The sequence below is a fragment of the Astyanax mexicanus genome, chromosome 12 (genome assembly GCF_023375975.1).
Source record: "Astyanax mexicanus isolate ESR-SI-001 chromosome 12, AstMex3_surface, whole genome shotgun sequence".
Taxonomy (NCBI): Eukaryota; Metazoa; Chordata; class Actinopteri; order Characiformes; family Acestrorhamphidae; genus Astyanax; species Astyanax mexicanus.
This window is the reverse complement of record NC_064419.1, coordinates 17,176,936-17,199,411: the sequence shown is the minus strand read 5'-3', so window position 1 is coordinate 17,199,411 and position 22,476 is coordinate 17,176,936. Positions and strand designations below refer to the sequence as shown.

The 22,476-nt window shown below is 38.8% G+C and overlaps 1 protein-coding gene across 1 annotated transcript; it reads right to left on the bottom strand.

The window, feature by feature from the left end:
• Nucleotides 1-16,858: 16,858 nt before the first annotated feature.
• LOC111188878 (uncharacterized) lies at nt 16,859-20,525 on the bottom strand. Its single transcript, XM_022662755.2, has 2 exons — nt 17,031-20,525; nt 16,859-16,939 (listed from the first exon to the last, which is right to left on the bottom strand). The coding sequence occupies exon 1, from the start codon at nt 20,475-20,477 to the stop codon at nt 17,385-17,387; it is 3,093 nt and encodes a 1,030-aa protein (XP_022518476.2). The 5' UTR covers nt 20,478-20,525; the 3' UTR covers nt 16,859-16,939; nt 17,031-17,384.
• Between the last annotated feature and the right edge of the window lie 1,951 nt (nt 20,526-22,476).

The following is a 22,476-nucleotide window of genomic DNA, read 5'->3' as shown; positions in this document are numbered from 1 at the left end:
CCCTTTAGTTTATGGATTCAGCCTGAGAGAGAGAGAGAGAGAGAGAAAGAAAGAGAGAGAGGCTGAAAGATAAAGAGACACAGAGGGAGGGAGAGAATGGGAGAGAGAGAGGGGTTTGAGAGAGAGAGGGTTGTACAGAGTAATAGCCAGGGGCAGTAATATCTGGGCAGTTTGGGGTCACTATAAGGGGAGCAGACGATGAGCTCCAAACCCCCCCGATCTCATAACCCACAGCAAGCTTTAACCAGGCCTGACCTCGCTCTGATACCGGGCCTGCTTTTCTGTAGCTCTGCTGTTTGGGTGAACTTGCTGGTGGCAGTCTGCAGCTGTGTTGAGTGTGCTGACCTCTGCACCTGACTGAGCCGCCCCCTGACCTCCTGGTGCTGGAATGGTATTTTAGAGTAGGTGGGGGCGGGGTTTGTTATGAGTTATTTCTCCTGTAGCCTGGGCCGCTAACTCTACACTGAGACACATCCTCTACCTGAATGTTAAATGTAGCTGCTTCAGAGAGCAGGGGGTTAATGTGAGCAGCCAGAACAGGATCAGAGCATAAAGGAATCTGGTCTGGTTCAGAAGGGAATATATTGCATAATATGCTGCATATTTACCTTCCAAAAAAACGCTCAGGCTGTTCCTTGGTGGTTCTGAAGTGCTGACCTTTCAGTGTTGATGCATAAAGAACAAGGAGCGATTAATATTGACTTACAATTCAGTTAAAAATAAAAACACCCATTTAACCCCTTAAATGCCCCCAGCAGGTCCAATATAATTAAAAAATATACATCTCATATTTATGGACTAAAATATAGTATATTTTACATAACTTTGTGACAGTACTTGTTCCATTTAAGTGCGATACATTTTGATCTCACTGTTAACAGTTTAATGGACACTTTAAATACACTGTAAAAAAATATTTACGCAATAAGTTATGATAACTCATCAAAATACGTTTTTTAAGTGTTTGTAATTAGAGTTTATGGGATGTCAGCTTTTCACACTTTTCCTACTGGCTCCTGCAACCATTTATTTGCATAGAGGGTGTCTTTCCTTACTCCCTCACTCACCATCAGTGTGTATGTCTGCCCCCCTGGCTACCATTTTTAATGATGTGACGTTTTTATCCAAGAGTTGACTGGTTAAAGGGTAAGTTGTTATTTGGTATATGTGTGAGTTTCATATATGTGTGAAAACTTATTGTCAAACTCAACATTTTACTTCCAAATCTGTTTTCTCTCTAGGAACTAGAATAGCTAAAGAGAAGAGTCCAAAACCAAATCAGTCATAAAGTGGTGAGTCAAAGTAAGCAGTAAATCTAATTTAATTTAACTTAAACATTTAAAGCCCTGTACGGTTGAGATTAGTTTCTAAGGCTTCCTCTAAGAAAATTACTGGCTGAATTACCTACTGTTTTTTGCTGTGTCCGTAAGCTAATTTTAGTCTTTTTTAGAGTTTCTTCACCTTGCGTTCAAAATAAAAATAAGTATTTGTCCACTGCCATGCACCATAATTATACTTTGGGCGCGTGTTACCATGGAGATCCGTGTAAACACAAGAGTGAGTGGAAATGGAGGAGCTACTGAACCAATTCCTCACGTGAAAATGTCATGTCACTGAAAGAGCCAAAAAAAACTCACAGGTCCTCCATGTTTTTTTCAATTGTAGTCTGGATGCAAGAGTTTTACCACTGATTAGAAGTGTGAAATATTTTTTCACAGACGTCCCCCTGAGAAACGAATTCCTTCCGGACTATAGGCAGCTTTTTATTCATGTTTCCCGTTATTTTGTTTATTCGCTCATTTGATTGCTTAATTTTAAGCTGTCCAAACAGGCCAAAACCAAGCGAATAAACAAATACACGTACAAGCAAAACCCAAAATATACCCCCAGAACCCCCTTTATAGTAGAAGGTAAAAACAGTACTAAAAAAAATCTTTATTTTCAATTCTGTTCATTTTAAATGTGTAACGTACAGTAAAATGCAGAGATATACTGTACATGTCAGAAACCTGGATGTGAAAAGGTAACCACTATAGAGTGCAGTGGGTTAATGCGAGCAGCCAGAGCAGGATCTGAAGGGAATATGCTGCATAATTGTCTTCCCAAAAAGGTCAGACTGTTCCTTGGTGGCTCAGAATTCCCCATGATGACGTAATACTGGAACACCTGTACTAGTATTAGCTGCGGACGTCGTTCCTCGTTCAGCAGCTCAGAGCAGAAGCAGAGCAGTCTGTTTCCTGTCCGAGAGCCAGCCTGCGACGAGGCCACGGATTCGGAACATTCGTTAAAGTTAGTTTCGCGCTGTTTTTTTTTTGTGGGAATGGATGGAAAGGAGTAAAAATGTAGGAGCTCTGATAGTTCAGAGATCAGATAGCAGCTCCTTCGCTCAGGACAGATAGATGCAGCAGATCCTGCCGCTGCGGGTCGAGATGTCTGCCAAACTGAGACAGCCAGTTGTTGACACCTCATAGAGAATGGAGGGAGAGGGCGGGAAGGTGGGGGGAGGGGGGCTGCGGGCCAAGTGCACTGCTTCACCTAATTACCTTCAGCCTTCAGCCGCTCTGACAAATTCTCCATTTCCGCTCCTAAACGGAGAGTCTGGCAGCGGCTCTTCCAGCAGTGGTTAGTGTTCCCGTCGCGAGGCAGTTTGCCCTCTACTCTCATTTTCCATCTTCATAAACATAATCCTCACGTGCTGGAGAACTGTCCCGAGCTACAATTCACCTTCACCAGCTCCTCCACCTCGTAGGGTCGGCTGCTGGATGGGCGCACGTGTGGAGAAGAGAAAGGGGTCCTGAGTGGTCTTCTGCTGATGTGTTCCTTGTCTCCTCTGGATAGTTTCCTCTTCACCTCTTTAAATGTTAAGGTGTTTGGCGTGAAGCCCTCGGCAGCTCCTCTGGAGGCTCTCCGCTGTTAGCACGGAGGGTCAGCGTCAGCAGTAAATCTCTTCTCTCTTTCTTTCTCTCTTTCTCTCTCTCTCTTTCGCTTTTTTCTCTCCTGCCTACAACTGTTCATTTTAAGAAATACCTGCAGGTTTAAGTTTCCCTCATTGTTTAATTGCTCCCTCCTTGTAAGACATCAATGGATGAGGTCAGGTCGTCCAGAAACTCTCCATATTACTGCTAAAAGGTCTTACTTTACGAATGCCATGGCACTGCACTGCGCTGCGCTGCGCTGCTCTCACAACACTGGGCATATCACTCTCACATATGGTAGCTGTGATTATTTTTAAAGTGTTTAATAACAGACAAACGCAGCAAGAGTATAACTACAGCTTTTTAATGGGTTCCCTGAAGATGTGCCTGGAAGTTGGAAGCAACACGAAAGAGTGTGAATTGAATGAACTGACCTGGCGGAGGTATTGTATTAATAATGGGAAAAGGAAAAGGATGATGAAGAAATGCACATGCATCTACATTACACGTGCAAATGTGAGTTACAGGTTTCACATTAGAGGTGACACATTATAGTGCCAATTCTACCTATCATACACTTTTCCTTCTACCATTCCTACCATTCCCTATCCTCCTCTACACACTCTCCTGGGTCCAGGCTCCAGATGTGTTGTGCTTGTGGAGATCGTGGAGATAGGCAAGCTCTTTCTTCTAAAGGACATAAGAATACATGGAATACAATGTACAGTGTAAGCAGTACCCCTGCAGTTCCAGAACCAATAGGTGAGCTGTGCTGTGTGATAAGAACGATATTGTATTTGTTCATAATGGAGAACACATGGAACGTAAGTTCCTCACACTGCCACTAGGGGGCAAATGTAAAACTGCTCAAAATGAAAGCAGAAAGACTTAAAAAATAAAGAAAAGGCAAGGCTCTTGTCGGCAGGGGTTCAAACAGTATCTTCCTATTTGGACTGTATCTGTGTTTGTTTTGGCCTCTGACTCCGCCTGCTGCTCATTTCCCAACACTGACTCCACCCCTGAGGTGGCGAAAACAAAACAGTGAGTGAGCGGTGCTGCAGCATGGAAGCTAGCAAGCAGGGCTGGTTCAGCTAAAACCTTAGCTGCTACACAGCCTTAAATGCCTCAGCATGTCTCAAAAAAGATCAGTGATCAAAGAAGGAATAAAACAAGTATAAATATTGGGTGAGTGAGTTTGAAATTGTAGTGATTTGTGGTGATTTGAAATTGGAGTGCTCATTTTCTACTGAATGCTCATTTAAATATTTTAATCACTTCATTTATGTACATTACTATGTACAATTATATGAACGTAAACATTACAATTTTACTGGTTAAACAACAATTTAAACAGTCATTTTTTAACTTATATTAAAATATATGAAATCGTCAAATAATTAAAACATAAAAGACATTTAAAAAAACATTTAATTCAAGCTGAATAGTTTTGATCTGTACAACTGCAGAATAAAGCAACAACATGCACAATTCCAAGAGACATCCCAAAGATTTGAGTTCTCTCCTCAACCTTAATTTCAGACCTTAATTAGTTTGTGATGTCTATGGCTTGTACCAGCCTGATCTCATACGGATTTTGGACATCCAAGCCTTACATCACCAAACACAATGCAGGCCAGCAGATACTTTTGGCAGTATAGTGTGTGTAAGAAACAGCAGTGAATAAGAATGGTTGAGGTCAAGTTGAGGTCTGGAAGATCTAAGAGAACTCATAGGAATGTGAGAAATGCAAATCAACACCTTAGTTTGACTGAAAAATAAAACCTTCAGAATGATTTATCAGAGTTTGGAGTGGAGGTGCATGCTTTTACTCTGCTGAGAAAGACACCTGCTCAGGTATGTGTGGAAAATCAGGTAAAGAATTCCATGAATACCATGGAAGTGGGTTGAAGATGCTTTGAGCTTGTGGTGCAGCCAATGACACACCAGTGTCACATAGCACCAGTGGAGATTCTCTAGTTATTCAATAGTCACAGCCCTCTAACCAGTGTACATCACCATCAACAAAACAAACAAAAAAATACACCTGGTTTTAGACCACAATAATTTATTGTGGTGACGGACAGTTCTGGTGGAAACAGGAGAGTTGAGGTGCACATTGAATTCTGCCGTGACTTGGGCAGCCATGGTTTTATGATTTTTGGATACAATACCGGTTAGCACCCGAACATCTCTTTCTGACAGCTTCCTCTTGCGTCCACAGTTAATCCTGTTGGATGTGGTTGGTCCTTCATGGTGGTATGCTGACATTACCCTGGATACTGTGGCTCTTGATACATCACAATGATTTGCTGTCTTGGTCACAGATGCTCCAGCAAGATGTGCACCAACAATTTGTCCTCTTTTGAACCCATAATGTTGTGTGCATTGCAATATTTTGAGCAAAACTGTGCTCTTACCCTGCTAATTGAACCTTTACACTCTTACTGCTCTTACTGGTGCAATGTGCAATTAATGAAGATTGGCCACCATGCTTCAATTTAGCCATGAAACCTCCCACACTAAAATGACAGGTGTTTTAGTTTCATTGTCCAACCCCTGTATATCAAGCACCATCAAACAGATAACGCCATCTATTTGGTTTGATACTGTACCTTAAGACCTTGACAAACTACGGGATGAAGATTAATCAGTAATCCTGTCTCAGAACTTCCAAAAAAAGTTCTCCTCCTTGCCTTTTTCACAACTTTAAAAAATACTCTAGTGTTGAACCGTCGTCAAGGTTAATTCATACAACTGTAAATATGAAATAATTAATTCTTAACTAAAATAAAAATAAATAATAATTATTTAATTTCAAAGTATACATTAATATGCTTTGTAATCTTGCAACATCATTACAGCACTTTTCTTTCTGCTGTTTGAGCCTCAGCACATTTGATCTACATAATAGTTGAATTTGTTTCCTCCACAGCTCCGCAGTGACAGCTTACACTGGGCTGGGTTGTGCAGACGGTGATATTTCCTGGCTGAACAGTTGGAACTGACAGGCCGTGCAGCTGTTCCAGCCTGTGGCTGAGAGTCTGCAGCAAAGACAGAAAAAAACAGGTTCTATAAGATAATTTATGGCTCCAGATAAAATATAGTGACAGCCTGATAAAAGATTTACATAAATCAAAGCCAACTATACCGTTGCATTTCAGGGTTTATCACTGGACAGTGTGTGTGTTAGTGTCTATGCTTATGTATGTAGAGTATGTATATTAGACTAGACATCCGGAAACTGTGCTGAGGAACTCATTTCAATAACATATAAATGCTTCTACAAACAACAACAGCTTATGAATAATAGTGAATTTGGGGTCAAGGCCTGAAATATCTACAACAGAGAGTAACTAAAACTTCACACATTTTTATGCAAAAGCTGTGTTATTATTTTTTGAACGCAAATTAATTATGTCACCAAGGATTTTTTTTTGCTGGCTGTATTATTGAAAAGCTTAAACCCGTACTACACAACGACAAAGGAGACATTCCCCAGTGTTCTAAACAGACAGTTTCACTTTAAAAAGCTTCCAGATGCAACTTACTTAGATAGAACTAGATAGAATTAGTGTCTCAAAAAAAAATAGAATATTATATAAGACGAATTTGTCACAGTTTAGCTCATGTCTGTCATGTTTCTCCCTCATTTGGTCTCGTGTGCTCCTGCCCCTCTGTTTACCTGTCATGTTTCCCAGCCATGTGCTATTGTTGTGTTTTGGTCCTGTCTCCGCCCTAGCCCCACCCTGTCATTAGTTATTTGTAACCACGCCTCCTCTTGATTGATCCCCAGTTTCCTGTTCCCTCCATGTGTATATAAGCCCCTTTGTTTCAAGCCTTCTTTGTCTAGTCTTTTGTTAGTTTGTTTGCTGTCTGTGAACAGGTTTGTTTTATGGCTCTTGATGTTTGTTAGCTTCCTGTTTTCAAGTTTAGTGTTTTGTATTCAGTGTAACTTTGGTTTATTTTGTTTGTTTGTTTGTTAATTTGTTTTAGTTTGTTAATTTAAATAAATATAATTATTCTGCACTTACGTCCATCCCCTCACTTCTGTAACAGAATTGATACTTTTGGCAGTGTGGGCAGTGTGCCAAGTCCTGCTGGAAAATGAAATCCACATGTCCATAAAAGAAAACTCTCCACTGATTTTAAACTTGATAAAACATAGTGGATCAACACCAGCAGATGACATGTCTCTCCAAACCATCACTGATTGGTGGAAACTTCACACTAGACCTCAAGCAGTTTGGACTGTGTGTCTCTCCACTCTTCCTCCAGACTCTGCTTCCTTGATTTACAAATGAAATGTAAAATGTTCTGATGATCATTGATGGTTTGGAGAGACATGTTATCTGCTGGTGTTGATCCACTGAGTTATATCAAGTCCCAAGTCAGTAATATTCCAATTATCTGAGACACTAATTTTATGGTTTTCATTGGCTGTAAGCCATAATTATCAAAAATAAAATAAATAAATGCTTAAAATAGATCACTCTTTGTTTAAAACACCTATATAATATATGAGTTTCACATTTTGAGCTGAATTACTGCAATAAAGTAACTTTTCAATAAAAAAAACATTTCAAGTAGCATCTATGGGTAAAGCATATCTTTGGTGATGTTAGCAAGGATGTGTAAGAGAGAGACAAAAAGCTTATGCCTTATCCTCCTAATGTTTGTTCTGTCTTTCAGCTATTTTAAATGAGATTTAGGTGAGATATAAATTTTAACCAATCTGACTTGAATTTATAAATACCAACTAGGTGACAGTTAACACTTAACCATTATCAGTAGCTCCCATTTCAAGAGTCAGGTTCTGTCTAACAAAACCAGGTCTGGTTAAATAGTTCAGTGATAGGAGATATGTGCATACAAGCTATTATTGTTGTATTATCACAGCAATAGCAACACTATAAAAAAAAAAAAAAAAAAAAATCTAAATCGAAAAAGAGATATGGATACATACTTAGAATTAGTGTAAGTTAGTGAAAGGTAGTGCAATGCAACAGTTCAATTGTTATTTTGTGTGTTACATTGTATATACTGTATATATATTTTTACTTTTCCAAACAAGCATATTTTAAAGAGATTATACTTAGATAAAAAATAGAGATTAGTTTTACTCTACACACTAAGAAAAATAAGTACAGATTTGTACTTAAAAGAGTACAAAGCTTGTCGCTGGGGCTGTACCTTATACTGAGGTACAAATATACCGATACCAGTATAAGTATTCATGAATCCATAGTGTAAATCAGTCTAATCATAGATATTAAATCATGCTATATATGTTAATGATTACTTTTTGTATTTAATTAGAATTTACTTTAACCTGAGAATTAAATGTATGTGTTGGAGCATCACCTGCCAAAGTTTTTACGGTTTTTAGTATCATAAAATCACTAACTTTAAAATACAGGTATGGAAGCTATGATAAAATACACACACCACTATGGGTCTGGAATTGTGAAAGAGTGATTCAGGGAGCATGAGATCATCATTTTCACACATAGATTGCTCACCACAGAGTCCAGATCTTAACCTCAACCTGCAGAGGTCAGACTCTTCCATCATCAATGCTGCAAGATCTTGGTAAAAAATTAATGCAACACTGTATAAAAATAAATCTTGTGATATTGCAGAAGATTATTGAAACAATGCCACAGTGAATATGTGCTGCAATCAAAGATAAAAGTGGTCCAACCAAATATTACAGTGTGTTTTTTTTTTGCCGGGCAGTGTAATTAATTAAATTTTTCCCCTTTTCACCTGTTTTAAAGAACTAAATTTGCAGCAGGACTGAGATTGAGACAGACAGGTCATATTTAGAGAGATCAGCTCTTTTCTACTGTCACTGTAAACACTGCACAGTGTATCAGCCCTCATCAGACCCCATGGGCCGCTTTACATTTGTTCAAACTGTATTTAGAAAATAATGCACTGTACTACAAAGTTTAAGCAAGTTCATTTTTTTAAATATGGTATTTTCTCCTTAAATAATTTAACTGTAGGATTAAAATAATTTGATGTACATTAATAATTAATATTTTAAGAGGTATTAAGTTTTAATTATCAATTTAGATTTTATGTTTCAATAATAATTCCTCAATTTAAAATATATAATTATATAATATATATAATAATTTAAAACATAAAATAATTAATTTATATAAAGAACTGTTTCCCAGATGCGATGTACACATGGAAACTATAACAGCAAATTGACAACAATGCTTTTTTAATCATGCAAATATTACAAATATTACAACATTTGATCTATCTTATTAGAAACCTTTTTTAGGCACATACAATACAAATATAATATGTAAATATTGATATTTAAATCCACTCCAAATTAGTATTTTATTTATTTTAAGTTTTATCATAACTCATATACAGTGAATATCTTATACAATCACATTGGCTGGTTTGTAGTGCAGGTGATTGAAAAGGTTGAACAGTAAATTTAGACCGGACACAGAGGGTAAAGGTTATGAAACAATGTATGGGTCATGGTGGTAATTAGCTATACCATTTTCCAATCCTGAAAGAAAATGAAATTGAGAGAGAGAGAGAGAGAGAGAGAGAGAGAGAGAGTTGCGGGCTAGATAAAGAGAACAGCCTCCGGCTAGCCCGGCTAAACCCTGTGTGTTTAAACAGATGGCGATGGTTCCTCTCCGTTGGCCTGCTCTCACAATTCCCAATGCAACAACTTCCCTAAACCAAGCCTTTGAAAAATTCCAAAGGCAACATGTTCTTAATGCTTTAATAAAAAAGCTGGCGTGGTCTGATGCACGTTGCCCGATGGCCTGGCCTTGCCGGCGCGTTTAAGGCTGGATTTCCGTGCTTTTCTCCCTGACCGTCTGAGCTTCCCTCTCACTGAGAGAGGCTGGGAGAAAGTATGGAAGGATTTAGAGAGATGTAAACCACATGCAGATGGGTATCACCTCAGCGCCCTGCCTCTGCTGTTTGTTTTTTTAAACTTTTCACAGACAGTGGCAAACACACTCCCCAAACCCTGAATCGTGCAATAGAGCGACGTGTGTTATTGGTCAGCAGTCAAACAATTCAATGCTAATATAATCAGTGCAGAGGATATTCACAATATGGCAACACTCATTTCACATATATTCATATCAAATATAATGTAATAATTAATATTGTGGCCTGTGCATATAGAACCTGTGTCATTCTGTAATATGAAACAGTAGCTGCGCTGTCATAAAGAGAAGCCAACATATCAATCAATCAATTAATCAATCAATCAATCAATCAACCTTTATTTACACTTGGAATACTTTGAGGGTACCCCTAATTTTTAATGCATCTGAGCCTTTACAAAATTAAAGGGAGCTTCTATGGGACATGGAACAGAATATTATTTACTAGATAGTAGTTACTGTCCCATGATATTTGGTATGTCAGTGTAATTTGACATTGATTTGAGTAAGTGGAAAAGAATAAGAGCCTTAAAATATCACATAAAGGGTTTGTAAGCCTTTAAATGGTTCTTCACACATCTTAAGTCCTTTTTACTTGTATGTGCACACAGTAAAACACTGTATTGTTAGTGATGCTCTAAGTATAGTCTTCAATTTTATTTTATTTTAATGGCAATTTTGCTGTGCAGCCACCATCAAAAATAAACTGCACACATTTTAATTTCCTGGAAGATGTGCAAAGATAAATTCTTGATTAAAAAAACAAGCAGAAGCTGCCCGAACTCCACCCCAATAGCTCTCTCCCTGAATTTGTTCTTCTCTTGTCACTCTTTTCCTAATTAATTACATTATTTACAATTATTGATGGTGTGTTGTGAATTAGTTAATTTACACAATTACTTAAACTACAAATATCACTAGCACTTAAGACTAGCCCACCTACCACACAGGAAAACTTAATTATCACCTATTTGTAAATTGTTGCTGACTAAAATGTAAAATTATATTATTTTTCATCTTTATATAAAGAAATAATCAGATTTAGAGCAGACGGTATTTTTTGCACTATAAGGGACACAGGATTATAAGGTGCACTATCAATGAACGTCTATTTTCTGGTCTGTTTTCATACATAAGGTGCACCGAATTGTGCAACACTAGTAAAGCACTGGGGTGTCGCCATGTTTTCCTTCTAATTTAGCAGATCTCGCCACTGGGTGTAAAGCTAAAGATAAGTTAAGCGCAGTAAACAAAACTGTTCATTCTTAAAAAACATTTTCTTTTTAAGTTAAATGAATGCTGAATGTTAATCTACACAGATTTCTCTTCTAAGAACTGTTTATTTGGGTGAGTAAAGGCTTCCATTAATTTACAGTAAGCTTGGAGTCCCAGATTTCCCAGAAGGCTGGGTACTAATGAGGAACCAACAGCGCTACGCTGAGAAACCCTGAGTGTTCCTGTAAGCCAGGGCGATATTAGCTAACGGTTTGTCCCACATAGCTTGTTTGAACATGGTAAACATGCAGGCTACAAGCCGATATACTCAACAATGAACTGCAAAAGAGTTGGTGCTTAGCATGGTCAGCGGCTAATGCTGCTCCAGCAGTGCTAGCTGAGGTTAGCAGCAGGTTACAGGCTGATGATACTCACCTCTGAACCGCAAAAGACCTAGCGCTTAGAGCGGTTAGCGGCTAATGCTGCTCCAGGAGTGCTAGCCAGGGTTAGCACGAGGCTACAGGCCGATAATACTACCTTGTATTGCATCTCACTTATGAATTATTGCCAGGGCTCAAACATTTTCTATCATTTCCGGATGAATAGGTGGGGCTTAATTGTTGTTACCCGAATACCCTGAAATTCGAGTATTGAACAGTCCTCCATTCATATTGTGTTGTATGTACCTGGAATACATCATATAACACTAATATTACCACCCATGGTAGACAGTGTAGTTGCTCCAAATAGCCTTTCTTGAGACTTAATATATTTAATAGTGAATACTTCCTAAACAGATCATAATCTGAGAGCTTAGTTCACATAGTTATGGAAGCATGGTGCATGCGACTGGAAGAACCTGAGGCTCTGAATAGTACTCCCTCATCAATTATTCAAAATGACTCAAATGGGAAGGTGATAACAAAGGGAAATCAATACAGAGAAATTGCAGAGAAATCAATGGAAATAATACCTTTAGAATGGTCCTTTTGCTTCCCCGATCGGCTTGATGATAAAGACTGGTGGATTATTGGCAGCTGACAGCATGCCCTATTGTATTATTAACAATGTTTTCTCTGTGTATAAGTGTGAAAATGATAAATCCTGCTCTCGGCCGCTGATAGTCAGGAGGGATATGGCGGAGAGGGCTAGTTTATGCTGCTAGGTGTTCAGGCCTGCGTGCAATATCCTTCCATTTAAAGTTATTAAATGATAAAGTCAGTGTGTGTGGTTTACAGTATAGAAAGATATATGATGCTCAGGTCTGTTAGAATTTCAGAATTGTCCAGTTTTCATGAACTGACCTTGATTTGGCTGAGAGGATTTGTTTCTCTCTTCTGTCAGGCCTATATGGTTCACTTAACCAACTGACACATTGCTTTTGTGCATGGAATATTAATTGGAGTCCATGCGATTTATTTGTTATGTTTTACAAACAATCAAACTGGAAAAAAAGTTTTTTGTGACTATTTTGTTCTATGCACACAGTACATCAACGCCTGGCTGCCTTGTATGCCTCATTTATAAAACAATGCCAGGGCTCAAACACTCCCTATAAATAAGAATGGGAAAGTGAATGGGTGGGGCTTAATTGATGTAACATGAATAGTTTGATCAATGCAAATGAGTTGTTTATTGTGATAACACAAATATGTTTGTTACACCTTCCATTTCTCCTGCGCCTGTCTTTGGCAGCGAACTCTACTCCCTGAACTTCAACTCCCATAATTCCCCAAGGCTCTGACACTACTTACTTTACTGATCACATGACACCACTTAGAGCCATATCATATGAGTCCAAAAACATGGAAACTCTAAATTGTTCTGTTTATGTGGGTGTAAGTATGCATGTGTTTGTGAGTGAATGTATGTATGACTGTATGCCCAGATATGTATTGGCTGGGTCAACTCCTCAGTGCTTGATGCAGGCATCCAGGTGTTCGGTCGTTTCCGGTATGCCGTGCTTGTTTGGCTACTGATTCTTACGTGTTTGTAAAAGAATGCTGAGTGTAAAGAATAGAGTGAAGACTTTTTGCAGCTGTCAGACTCTACCATCATCAATGCTGCAAGATCTTGATGAAAAATTAATGCAACACTGGATTGAAAAAAAATCTTGTGATATTGCAGAAGCGTATCGAAACAATGCCACAATTTCAGTTATGAATAAATGATTCAGAATTATCTTTTATTAAACTCAAATTAAAGGTGCTAGAGGATCTGATCACATACAAGGGTTGAAAAATGAAACTGAAACACCTGGTTTTAGACCACAATAATTTATTGTCCAAATGGACAGTTCTGGTGGAAACATCCCTTTCAGACAACTTCCTCTTGCGTCCACAGTTAATCCTGTTGGATGCTGACATTACCCTGGATACTGTGGCTCTTGATACATCACAAAGACTTGCTGTCTTGGTCACAGATGCGTCAGCAAGACGTGCACCAACAATTTGTCCTCTTTTGAACTCTGGTATGTCACCCATGATGTTGTGTGCTTTGCAATATTTTGAGCAAAACTGTGCTCTTACCCTGCTAATTGAACCTTCACACTCTGCTCTTACTGGTGCAATAATGTGCAATTAATGAAGATTGGCCACCAGGCTGCTCCAATTTAGCCATGAAACCTCCCACTCTAAAATGACAGGTGTTTCAGTTTCATTGTCCAACCCTTGTATTTTTTAAATGTTTTATAGATCAAAAATTGATCAATAATGAACTGTAACTGAATCATTACCTTCAGATCAAAGCGTCATCATTTATACAGGCTTAGTCAAGTGTGACATACAGCATACAGTTGCGTCTCATGTCCTGCTCCGTCCTCTGAGACAGGCCCTGAATGCCGCTCTTGTCTCAGGTATCTTTCCTGACCTCCTCCATTGTCCTCCTCCAGAATGGAGAGCATTGTTCGGCCTTTTCTGCAGGTCATTGCAAGAAGCGCCTCTTAGTGTCTGCCACAATTCAGACTGCAACCTGAGTCGGGATGACTCCCCTTCACCACCATTCATCACATCATGGGACGGTGAGCACGCAGTATCAGGCACCAGAAGTGGCCCCGCGGGGGGACTTGTAAAACTTTGTTGCTTAAATATTTCAATAGAACTTAAATGGCGTCTGTGGGACCGCACTGAGAGCCGTCTCATTCCATCTGCAGGTCAGTTGTCAGGAGAAGGCATCAGCAGGTGAAGAAGGCTGCAGCCAGTGGATTATCTGTCTCTAAATCTCAGAGGAGTCGAGGCAGTGATGGAGGAAGAGATGGAAATAAAGAAAAGGCAACAGAAAATGAAGGAATAAATTACTGTACTCTTAAAGAAAACAAAGTTTCTTAATGGTACTTAGTTTGGATATTAGATTAATCAGTATACACTCAAAATTACAGAGATCTTTACTTATTTCAAAATATCCTACTGATGCAATTTTAGTAATAAAGGTCTTCTATAACTAAACTCCACCCTTTCACACTTCAGATTAACCCTCCTATTATGTTTGGGGTCAATTTGACCCCATTCAATGTTTAACACCATTAAATAAGCAGTTAAAATATTTTTTTTCCTTCCTATTTAGTGACTTTTCTCTAATTTAATTGAGAAAACTGGGTACACATAAAATTAATGTGATGGTATGTTTTCTGTGTCCTGTACACATATACATATAACCGATATACATCGGTTTTGTTGGCTGTTTTAGCTGTATAAAACATATTATAAAAAAAAAAAATCAGAATTTTACACACATTTGTGTTGAATGATGTATAATTGTCAAAAAGCTTTAGAGCCCTAAAATTAATTAACTAATTATAACTGTATTATTGCAAGAACCACTTGCACTAATACAGAAGAAAAATATATCTAATTTTTTTAAATGGCTATTTAAGTAGTCTAAAAGCAAATATAGCATGTGACATAAATTTAGGTAAAAAGTTATTATTTTATAATAATTATCTGTCGTTTAAAATTACTTAGGGTCAACTGGAGGGTTAAGGAACTTCTGAGTCTTTAACTATATTAATTGTAATTAAATTCGTATTCGTAACTCAAATAATGTAACTTAAATAATGTAGCACCATAATAATCCATCAATCTATACTATTGGTTCCTGGCATAATTTGTTTGCATAATGGGCGCGTCCCCACCACTAAGTCTAACCTATCAGGGCTGGGTAGTCAGTTATGTTTTATATAATGGTTAACTGCATTGCTACAGTGTTGTGTATGGAAAGGAATTAGTGCCAAATTGAAAAGCAAACACAACAGTGCAACAAAAAGTAAATTCAATCCACAAAATGCATTGCTTTACCACACTAACATGCAGAATATGTTCGGAAATAAAATGCAAAACCACTATTACATTACATTACATTACATCACATTCACATTCATATCAGAATTGCACTCAAAAGGCAATCAGGTCAACAGCATTGTATCCCACTGTGTGGCGCAGTACAGGTTCAAAAGCAAATCACAGTGCACAGGATTGCATTTCGTCTAGGAGCAGCACGGAATTCGTGCCACAATCAAATGTAATTACTGTCCAATCAGAACCCAGTACTGAAATTGTGACAGGGGAAGTGTCACCTAAAAAAAAAATCTTTACTCTTTACATTTCATTTTGGCACAAATTACTGTGTGGAAAAGCAATGCATTTTATGGATTGCATTTACATCCCACTGTAGTGTTTGCTTTTCAATTTGGCACTAATTCCTCAAAATAGTTGAATTCTATAAAGGCATAGTATCATTTTTTTCACTGTGAAGTGTTACTTTATGCTGGCTAAAAAATGCTGTGGGAGTCGGATTCATGGGTTTGTATTTGTACATTGCAGCATTTGATAAGTTGATTTTATTTTTTAGAATTTGGGGAACTGATGGCCTTTAAAATGTTAATGAATATAACAGTTATTTAGGAGTTATATTTATCTTTTGTCTACTATTGAATGTGTATTTATAACTCGAATGTTGGCAACTTATAACATTAACTTAAGTGGTAACACTTTATTTTAAGGAACACAAATTAGGTGCTTATTCATATCTTATTATTTGCTTAATAAAGCCTTAATTAGACATTAGTAAAGGATTTATTCTCTACTTATTATGCTTTATTCTGTGCTAGAATAAAGTGTTATTGGTGCTTAATTAGGGGTCTGTTATGTGGAAATGATTAATAATTGGCTGTATTAGTTCTTATAGTGCACAATAAACAGTTATGTTAGCTCCCTGTTAAGCAGATTATTAAGCATTAACTAATTAGCATTAGCTAATTCTACATGTTATTAGTGTATAATTGGCAGCAGTTTGATTGATCTATGTGAGTTTGGCAAGGTTATGGCTGTGCTGGAGTTTATATATATTGAGTTAATAAGAGGTTAATAAAGTTACTAATAGACCAAGATATGTACCATATTCTAAAGTGAGGTTCAGTTCATCACTAATTAGACACTAAAAAGAACTGAATAAATATGTAATCAATCACAGACCCCTAATCAAGCACCAATAACACGTACACAGAATAAAGCCAAATAAGTAGTGTATAAATCATTTACAAATGTCTAATTAAGTCTTTATTAAGCAAATAATAAGACATTAATAAGCGCCTAATTTGTGTTCCTTAAAATAAAGTGTTACCCTCCTAAATTATAAAAAATATATATTTATTAACCTTTTGAAGGCAATCAGTTCCCCAAACTCTAATAAATAAATCAACTTATCAAATGCTGCAATGTACAAATACAAACCCAATTTCAAAAACATTGGAACGATGTGTAAAATGTGAAAAAATGTCAAAAAAGTACAGTGTAACTCCCTCAATGCACAGGCAGACACAAGTGGCTTTCTCCTCACAGGTTTATTTGAAGCTTCTCTCCTAATCCACCGTGAAAACTATGCACACACAGTATTAAAGAAATAAGCGATATTAGCTTGACATGCAATAATACAACAGTAACACAAAGTAAAATACAACAACAAATACCTCGTTGGCTGCATGCATCGTACAAGGGAATTATCCTCAACAGGGCTTTCTCACTTCAGTCATTAACACATCTATCAGTAAAACCTTTTTAGCAGCACACGAGGAGTCCAGCCTGAAGCCAGCATGAAAACGAAACCTATGCGAGATACTCTCGCGAGACTGTTGGCTTGTATTACGAAACCAAATATATAAAATAAAAGTTACACTCTTATTCACAAAAAATTATATACATCATAAGCAATTATTTACAACAGTTACACTCCCACCAAATCACAAACCTTGATGTGGGATTTCTTTACACAAAGCTGTTCACCAGTTAACAATTACTCAATTAGGCTGAACGCATTAAACACCTTAATCTGCTTCGAGCAGAGTAACAACCTTCTGAATAGGTCTTTCAAGGAATGTTATTTTAGTTGTTTGCTTCCCTTTTTTGTCGAATGTAGTGTCACTAACTTGCAATCTTAACTTTCTCACCCTACCATCTAACCCTGGGTAGACTTCTGTGATTCTGGCCAGCTTCCATTCGTTGCGTGGTGCTTGCGCATCTTGTAGAAGAACAATGTCATTGACTTTCATGTTTCTTCTAGTCTTGTGCCATTTCTGTCTAATCTGTAGATTCAAAAGATACTCCTTTCTCCATCTAATCCAAAATTCATTAGCCAAATACTGGACTTTGCGCCACCTTCTTTGGAGATAAAGATCTTCTCTGACAAAGTGTCCAGGTGGGGGTAGAATAATGGTAGACTTCATTGTAAGTATGTGGTTTGGAGTCAAAGGTTCAGGTCCGGTTGGGTCGTTCAAATTCTCAACCGTAAGTGGTCTACTGTTAATGATGGCCATGACCTCATACAGAAATGTCCTCAAAGAGGTGCCATCAAGCCTTTGTGCTGACTGGTCCAGAATAGCAGTAAGAACACTTCTGATAGTTCTTATTTGCCTTTCCCAGGCACCACCTCTGTGACTTGCTGCAGGGGGATTCATAAGAAACTCACATCCTAAAGCCTGCACCTTTTCTTGATCCATCCCTTTCATGAGTTCTGCAAACTCTCTTTTCGCACCAACAAAATTGGTTCCTTGGTCACATCTTAGTTGACGAACATGTCCTCTTAAGGCAATGAATGCTCTTAAAGCATTGATAAATGCATCAGTCGTCAAATCGTCAACCACTTCTATATGTATGGCTCTAGAACAGAGGCAGGTTAGTACTAGACCATATTTCTTGAGCTCTTTTCTTCCTTCCTTCACATAGATGGGACCAAAACAGTCTATGCCAGTGTAAGTAAAGGGTGGAACTGTTTCCGTTCTATCCTGTGGTAAGTCGCCCATCCTTTGTTCTTCAGCACATCTCCTGAACTTTCTGCACTTAACACATTTAAAGATGTGTGAAGAAACAGCACTGCTACATCCCATGATCCACCATCCGTTTGCTCGGATTTCATTAACCGTCATTCCTCGCCCTTGATGCTGTGTTTTTTCGTGACAGTGCTTGATGAGTAAATCCGAAATGTGGCTGTTCTTCGGAAGTATTGCTGGATGCTTCACATGTGGGTGCAACATGGCTTGACTTAAGCGTCCTCCCACTCGTAGGATACCTTCTTCATCCAAGAATGGACTTAACTTGCACAACTTGCTGTCTTTGGTCTCAGCATCCTTGTCCTTTAGCTTCAACCTCTTAATCTCATGAGAAAACGGTTCTTCTTGAACTAATCTAACTATAGCAAATTCAGCTTCTTTCCGTTCTTCTAAGCTTGTGCTTTTATTAGTTCTTTGCTTCAGTCCTTTGAACTCTTTAATTGCCCGTTTCAATCTGGCAACTGCTCTTACTACCCTTGACCAATCAGAGAATTTCTGTAGGCGATCCAATATTGATCTGACCTCCCTTGCATCAGTGTTACACACAAAAGACTTGCGGAGTTCAGGATCATCTGCCTTGATTTCTCCCACCTTGAGCTCTCTGTCGGGTAGATCTCTTTGCCAAAGAAACTTTGGTCCTGTAAACCAGCTTGATGTTTTAAGCTGCTCTGCAGTCAAACCCCGAGAGGCATGATCTGCTGGGTTATTGTCAGAGGAAACATGAGCCCATTGTTCAGTTTTTGTACTTGATTTGATTCTTTGTATGCGGTTTGCCACGAACACCTGAAACCTTCTGGCGTCATTATTCAGGTAACCAAGCACAACTGTAGAATCTGTCCAAAAGTACTCTTGCAGGTCTTCGATTTCTAACTCCCTTTGAAGCATATCACTGACTCGGACTGCAATAACTGCTGCAGAGAGTTCAAGCCTCGGTATAGTTATGACGTTAGTCGGGGAAACTCTTGATTTTGCCATTACAAGACAGCAATGGACTTCATCAGACTGATTAATGGTGCGTAGGTAAGTACATGCACCATATCCAGAAACACTTGCATCGGAAAAGGTGTGAAGCTCTTGCCTTTTGACTTTGCCAAACCCTGATGGTAGAAAGCATCGTTCAATCTGCATTTCAGCAAGACTGGGTAGGTCTCTAAGCCAGGACTCCCACCGAGGTCGTAAGTTTTCTGGAAGTTCGTCATCCCAGCCAACTTTCCCTTTGCACATTTGTTGGAGTATTTGTTTACCCAAAAGTATGAAGGGTGCCATGAACCCCATAGGATCATACATAGAGGCTACAGTGGACAGCACACCCCTTCGTGTAAGAGGATTGGGTTTCACTTGACCTCTGAACTTGAATGAGTCTGATGTGATGCACCATTCTACTCCAAGAGCTCTCTCCATATATGGCAAACTCAAAGCCATGTCTGGATCTTTGACCATGGAGCGTTCTTCTTCTGGAATAGTTGCAATCACATTCTCACTATTGGACACAAACTTATGGAGCCGTAACTTGCCAGTGTTGCAAAGGTCTCTTGCTTCCTTGACAAGTTGGATAGCTTCCTTCTCAGTTTGAAGACTCACAATCCCGTCGTCAACATAGAAATTCTTCAGAATAAAGTCTATGGTGTTTTTTCTGAACTGTCCTTGGCTTTTTTCTGCCAGATGTTTTAGGCCGAAGTTGGCACATCCTGGGGATGAGGCTGCTCCAAACAAATGAACTTTCATTCTGTACACTGATGGTGTGGTTTCCAAGTTGCCATTTTCCCACCATAGGAATCTCAAGTAATCTTGATCTTCCCGTTTCACATGAAATTGGTGGAACATCCGCTCTATGTCGCACATGACTGCAACAGGACTCTTTCGGAAGCGGCACAGGACACCCACTAATGAATTTGTCAAGTCAGGACCGGTGAGAAGATGGTCGTTGAGGGATGTGTCTTGATACTTGGCAGAACAGTCAAATACTACACGTATTTTTCCTGGCTTCTGTGGATGATAAACTCCGTGGTGTGGAATATACCAAACTGAACTGTGGTCAAGTTCTTCCTCAGGGACCTTTTCTGCCTCGTCACGTGAAAGGATGTCGTTCATAAAGGCTACATAGTCTTTATAGTACCTCTGATCCTTCTTAAATTTCCTTTCAAGATATTTCAGTCGATGTATTGCACATATCTTGTTGTTCGATAAATTCGGTCTTTCATCTTTGAATGGCAAAGGCATTTCGAAGTGACCGTTGTCTTTTTGCGTAATGTTGTCTCTCAACTTTGAAAGAAACTTGAGATCCTCTTGTGACACAGAATCATCTTCTCTGATTCTTGCTGAAAAATCAGATTCAAGCACTTTTATTATGTCAGCTGGAGTGATCTCTTTCACTTTGATTCGATTCACATAGTGTACTTGAGTTTTTAGATTAACAGATGTCTCCATACCTGCTGTCACCTGTCTCACTACTATCCGATGGCTGATTCCAATGGCGTCACCATAGTCCACACAGGGATTGCTGTGGCCAACAATACACCATCCAAGGTCTGTGCGCTGTGCATAAGGCTGATTTTCTTTGCCAGAAACAACTTCCCTTGGAAGCAGGGCCTGTGAGCAGTTATATCCAATGAGTAGACCTACTTCACAGTCCTGAAGAGGTGCAATCTCATCTTGGAGGTGCTCTAAGTGGGACCAAGCCTTTGCAGTGCCATCTGTGGGTATGTGAGTTCTGTTGGCTGGGATAAACTCACGTGTGTAGACTGGTGGTAGATGAATTTTCTTACCAGAGTAAAAGCCACGCACTTGGAGATTGTTCACTCTCTGAGATTTTACTACTGTGTTTCTTGAGGTCATAGTAGAGAGCTTAAGCTTGACTTGTTCTTTGTTTGCTTTCAAAGCATCTGCCACTTCACTTAAAACAAAGGTTGTGTCGCTTTGAGAATCCAACAGAGCATACACTAGGATTTCATGTGCTGGTTGAACTGTGGATGAAAGCCAAACAGGAATTATTGCAGCTGTTTGTAAGTTGGCTTCATGAAGTACTACTCTATTTGAAGTAGCGATGGTAGATGTGTCTTTATGTTGTGTAAACTGAGGGGTTTCCCTGTAGTGAACTTGGCTTGAACTTGGGTTTTCTTGTCTTAAATTTTGCTTGGCTCGTCTTGTGTTGTGTTGTTCTTTGGTTCTGTCTTCATGTAGACATGTAGGATGTAGTTTGTGGCATTTGTCACAAACACTTCTACTGTTGCAGAACTTCGAGTAGTGACCAGGCTTGAGACAACCAAAGCAAAGCTTTTCGCCTTGAATGAATTTGATTCTGTCAGAAACTGCTTTCTCCGTGAACTTCTTGCATTTATGCAATGTGTGTTCAGCATTCTTACAGAAAGTGCATGTACTGGCAGTCTTCTCAGTAGTACTTGTGGACAATGTCTTTGCTCCAATGCTTTGGTGTCTTTGGAATCTTGTTTTTTCTGTCTCACCTTGTTTCAGTGACTGCAGTGAAGTAACAGGGTTACAAGCTATTTTTGCTTCTCTGGTCAGAAATTTCACAAAGTGACTGAATGAGGGAAATTGGTTACTCTCTTCTTCTACTTCAATAACCTTTCGGTTCCATCTTGCTGTTAACCAGTCTGGTAACTTTGACAGAATTTTTCGGTTTTCATTACAATCATTCAAGATATCCAATGCTTTGATGTGAACCATGGCAGCCTCACAACTACAGAGAAAATCAACAAATGCTCTGAGCTCAAAACTGTCCTTAGGTCCTATCTTGGGCCAAGTATGGAGCTTGTCTCTGTAAGATTTAGCAATTGTGAATGGGTTTCCATATCTCTCCTCTAAAATCTTCCATGCTTCAACGTAGGCAGATTCAGTTCCGAGTAAAAAATAGCCATCGAGTGCTGTTTTAGCTTGCCCACTCACATATCTACGGAGGTAGTATATCTTCTCCTTGTCTTGAATGGTTTTCTGGTCAATCAATGTTTCAAACGAGAGCTTCCAATCATTGTATTTTAATGGATCTCCACTGAAAACGGATGGTTCAGGAATTGGAATTCTGTTGGCACTTAAAGCCCCTGCTAGCACCTTAACAAGCTCTGCTGTACTTTCA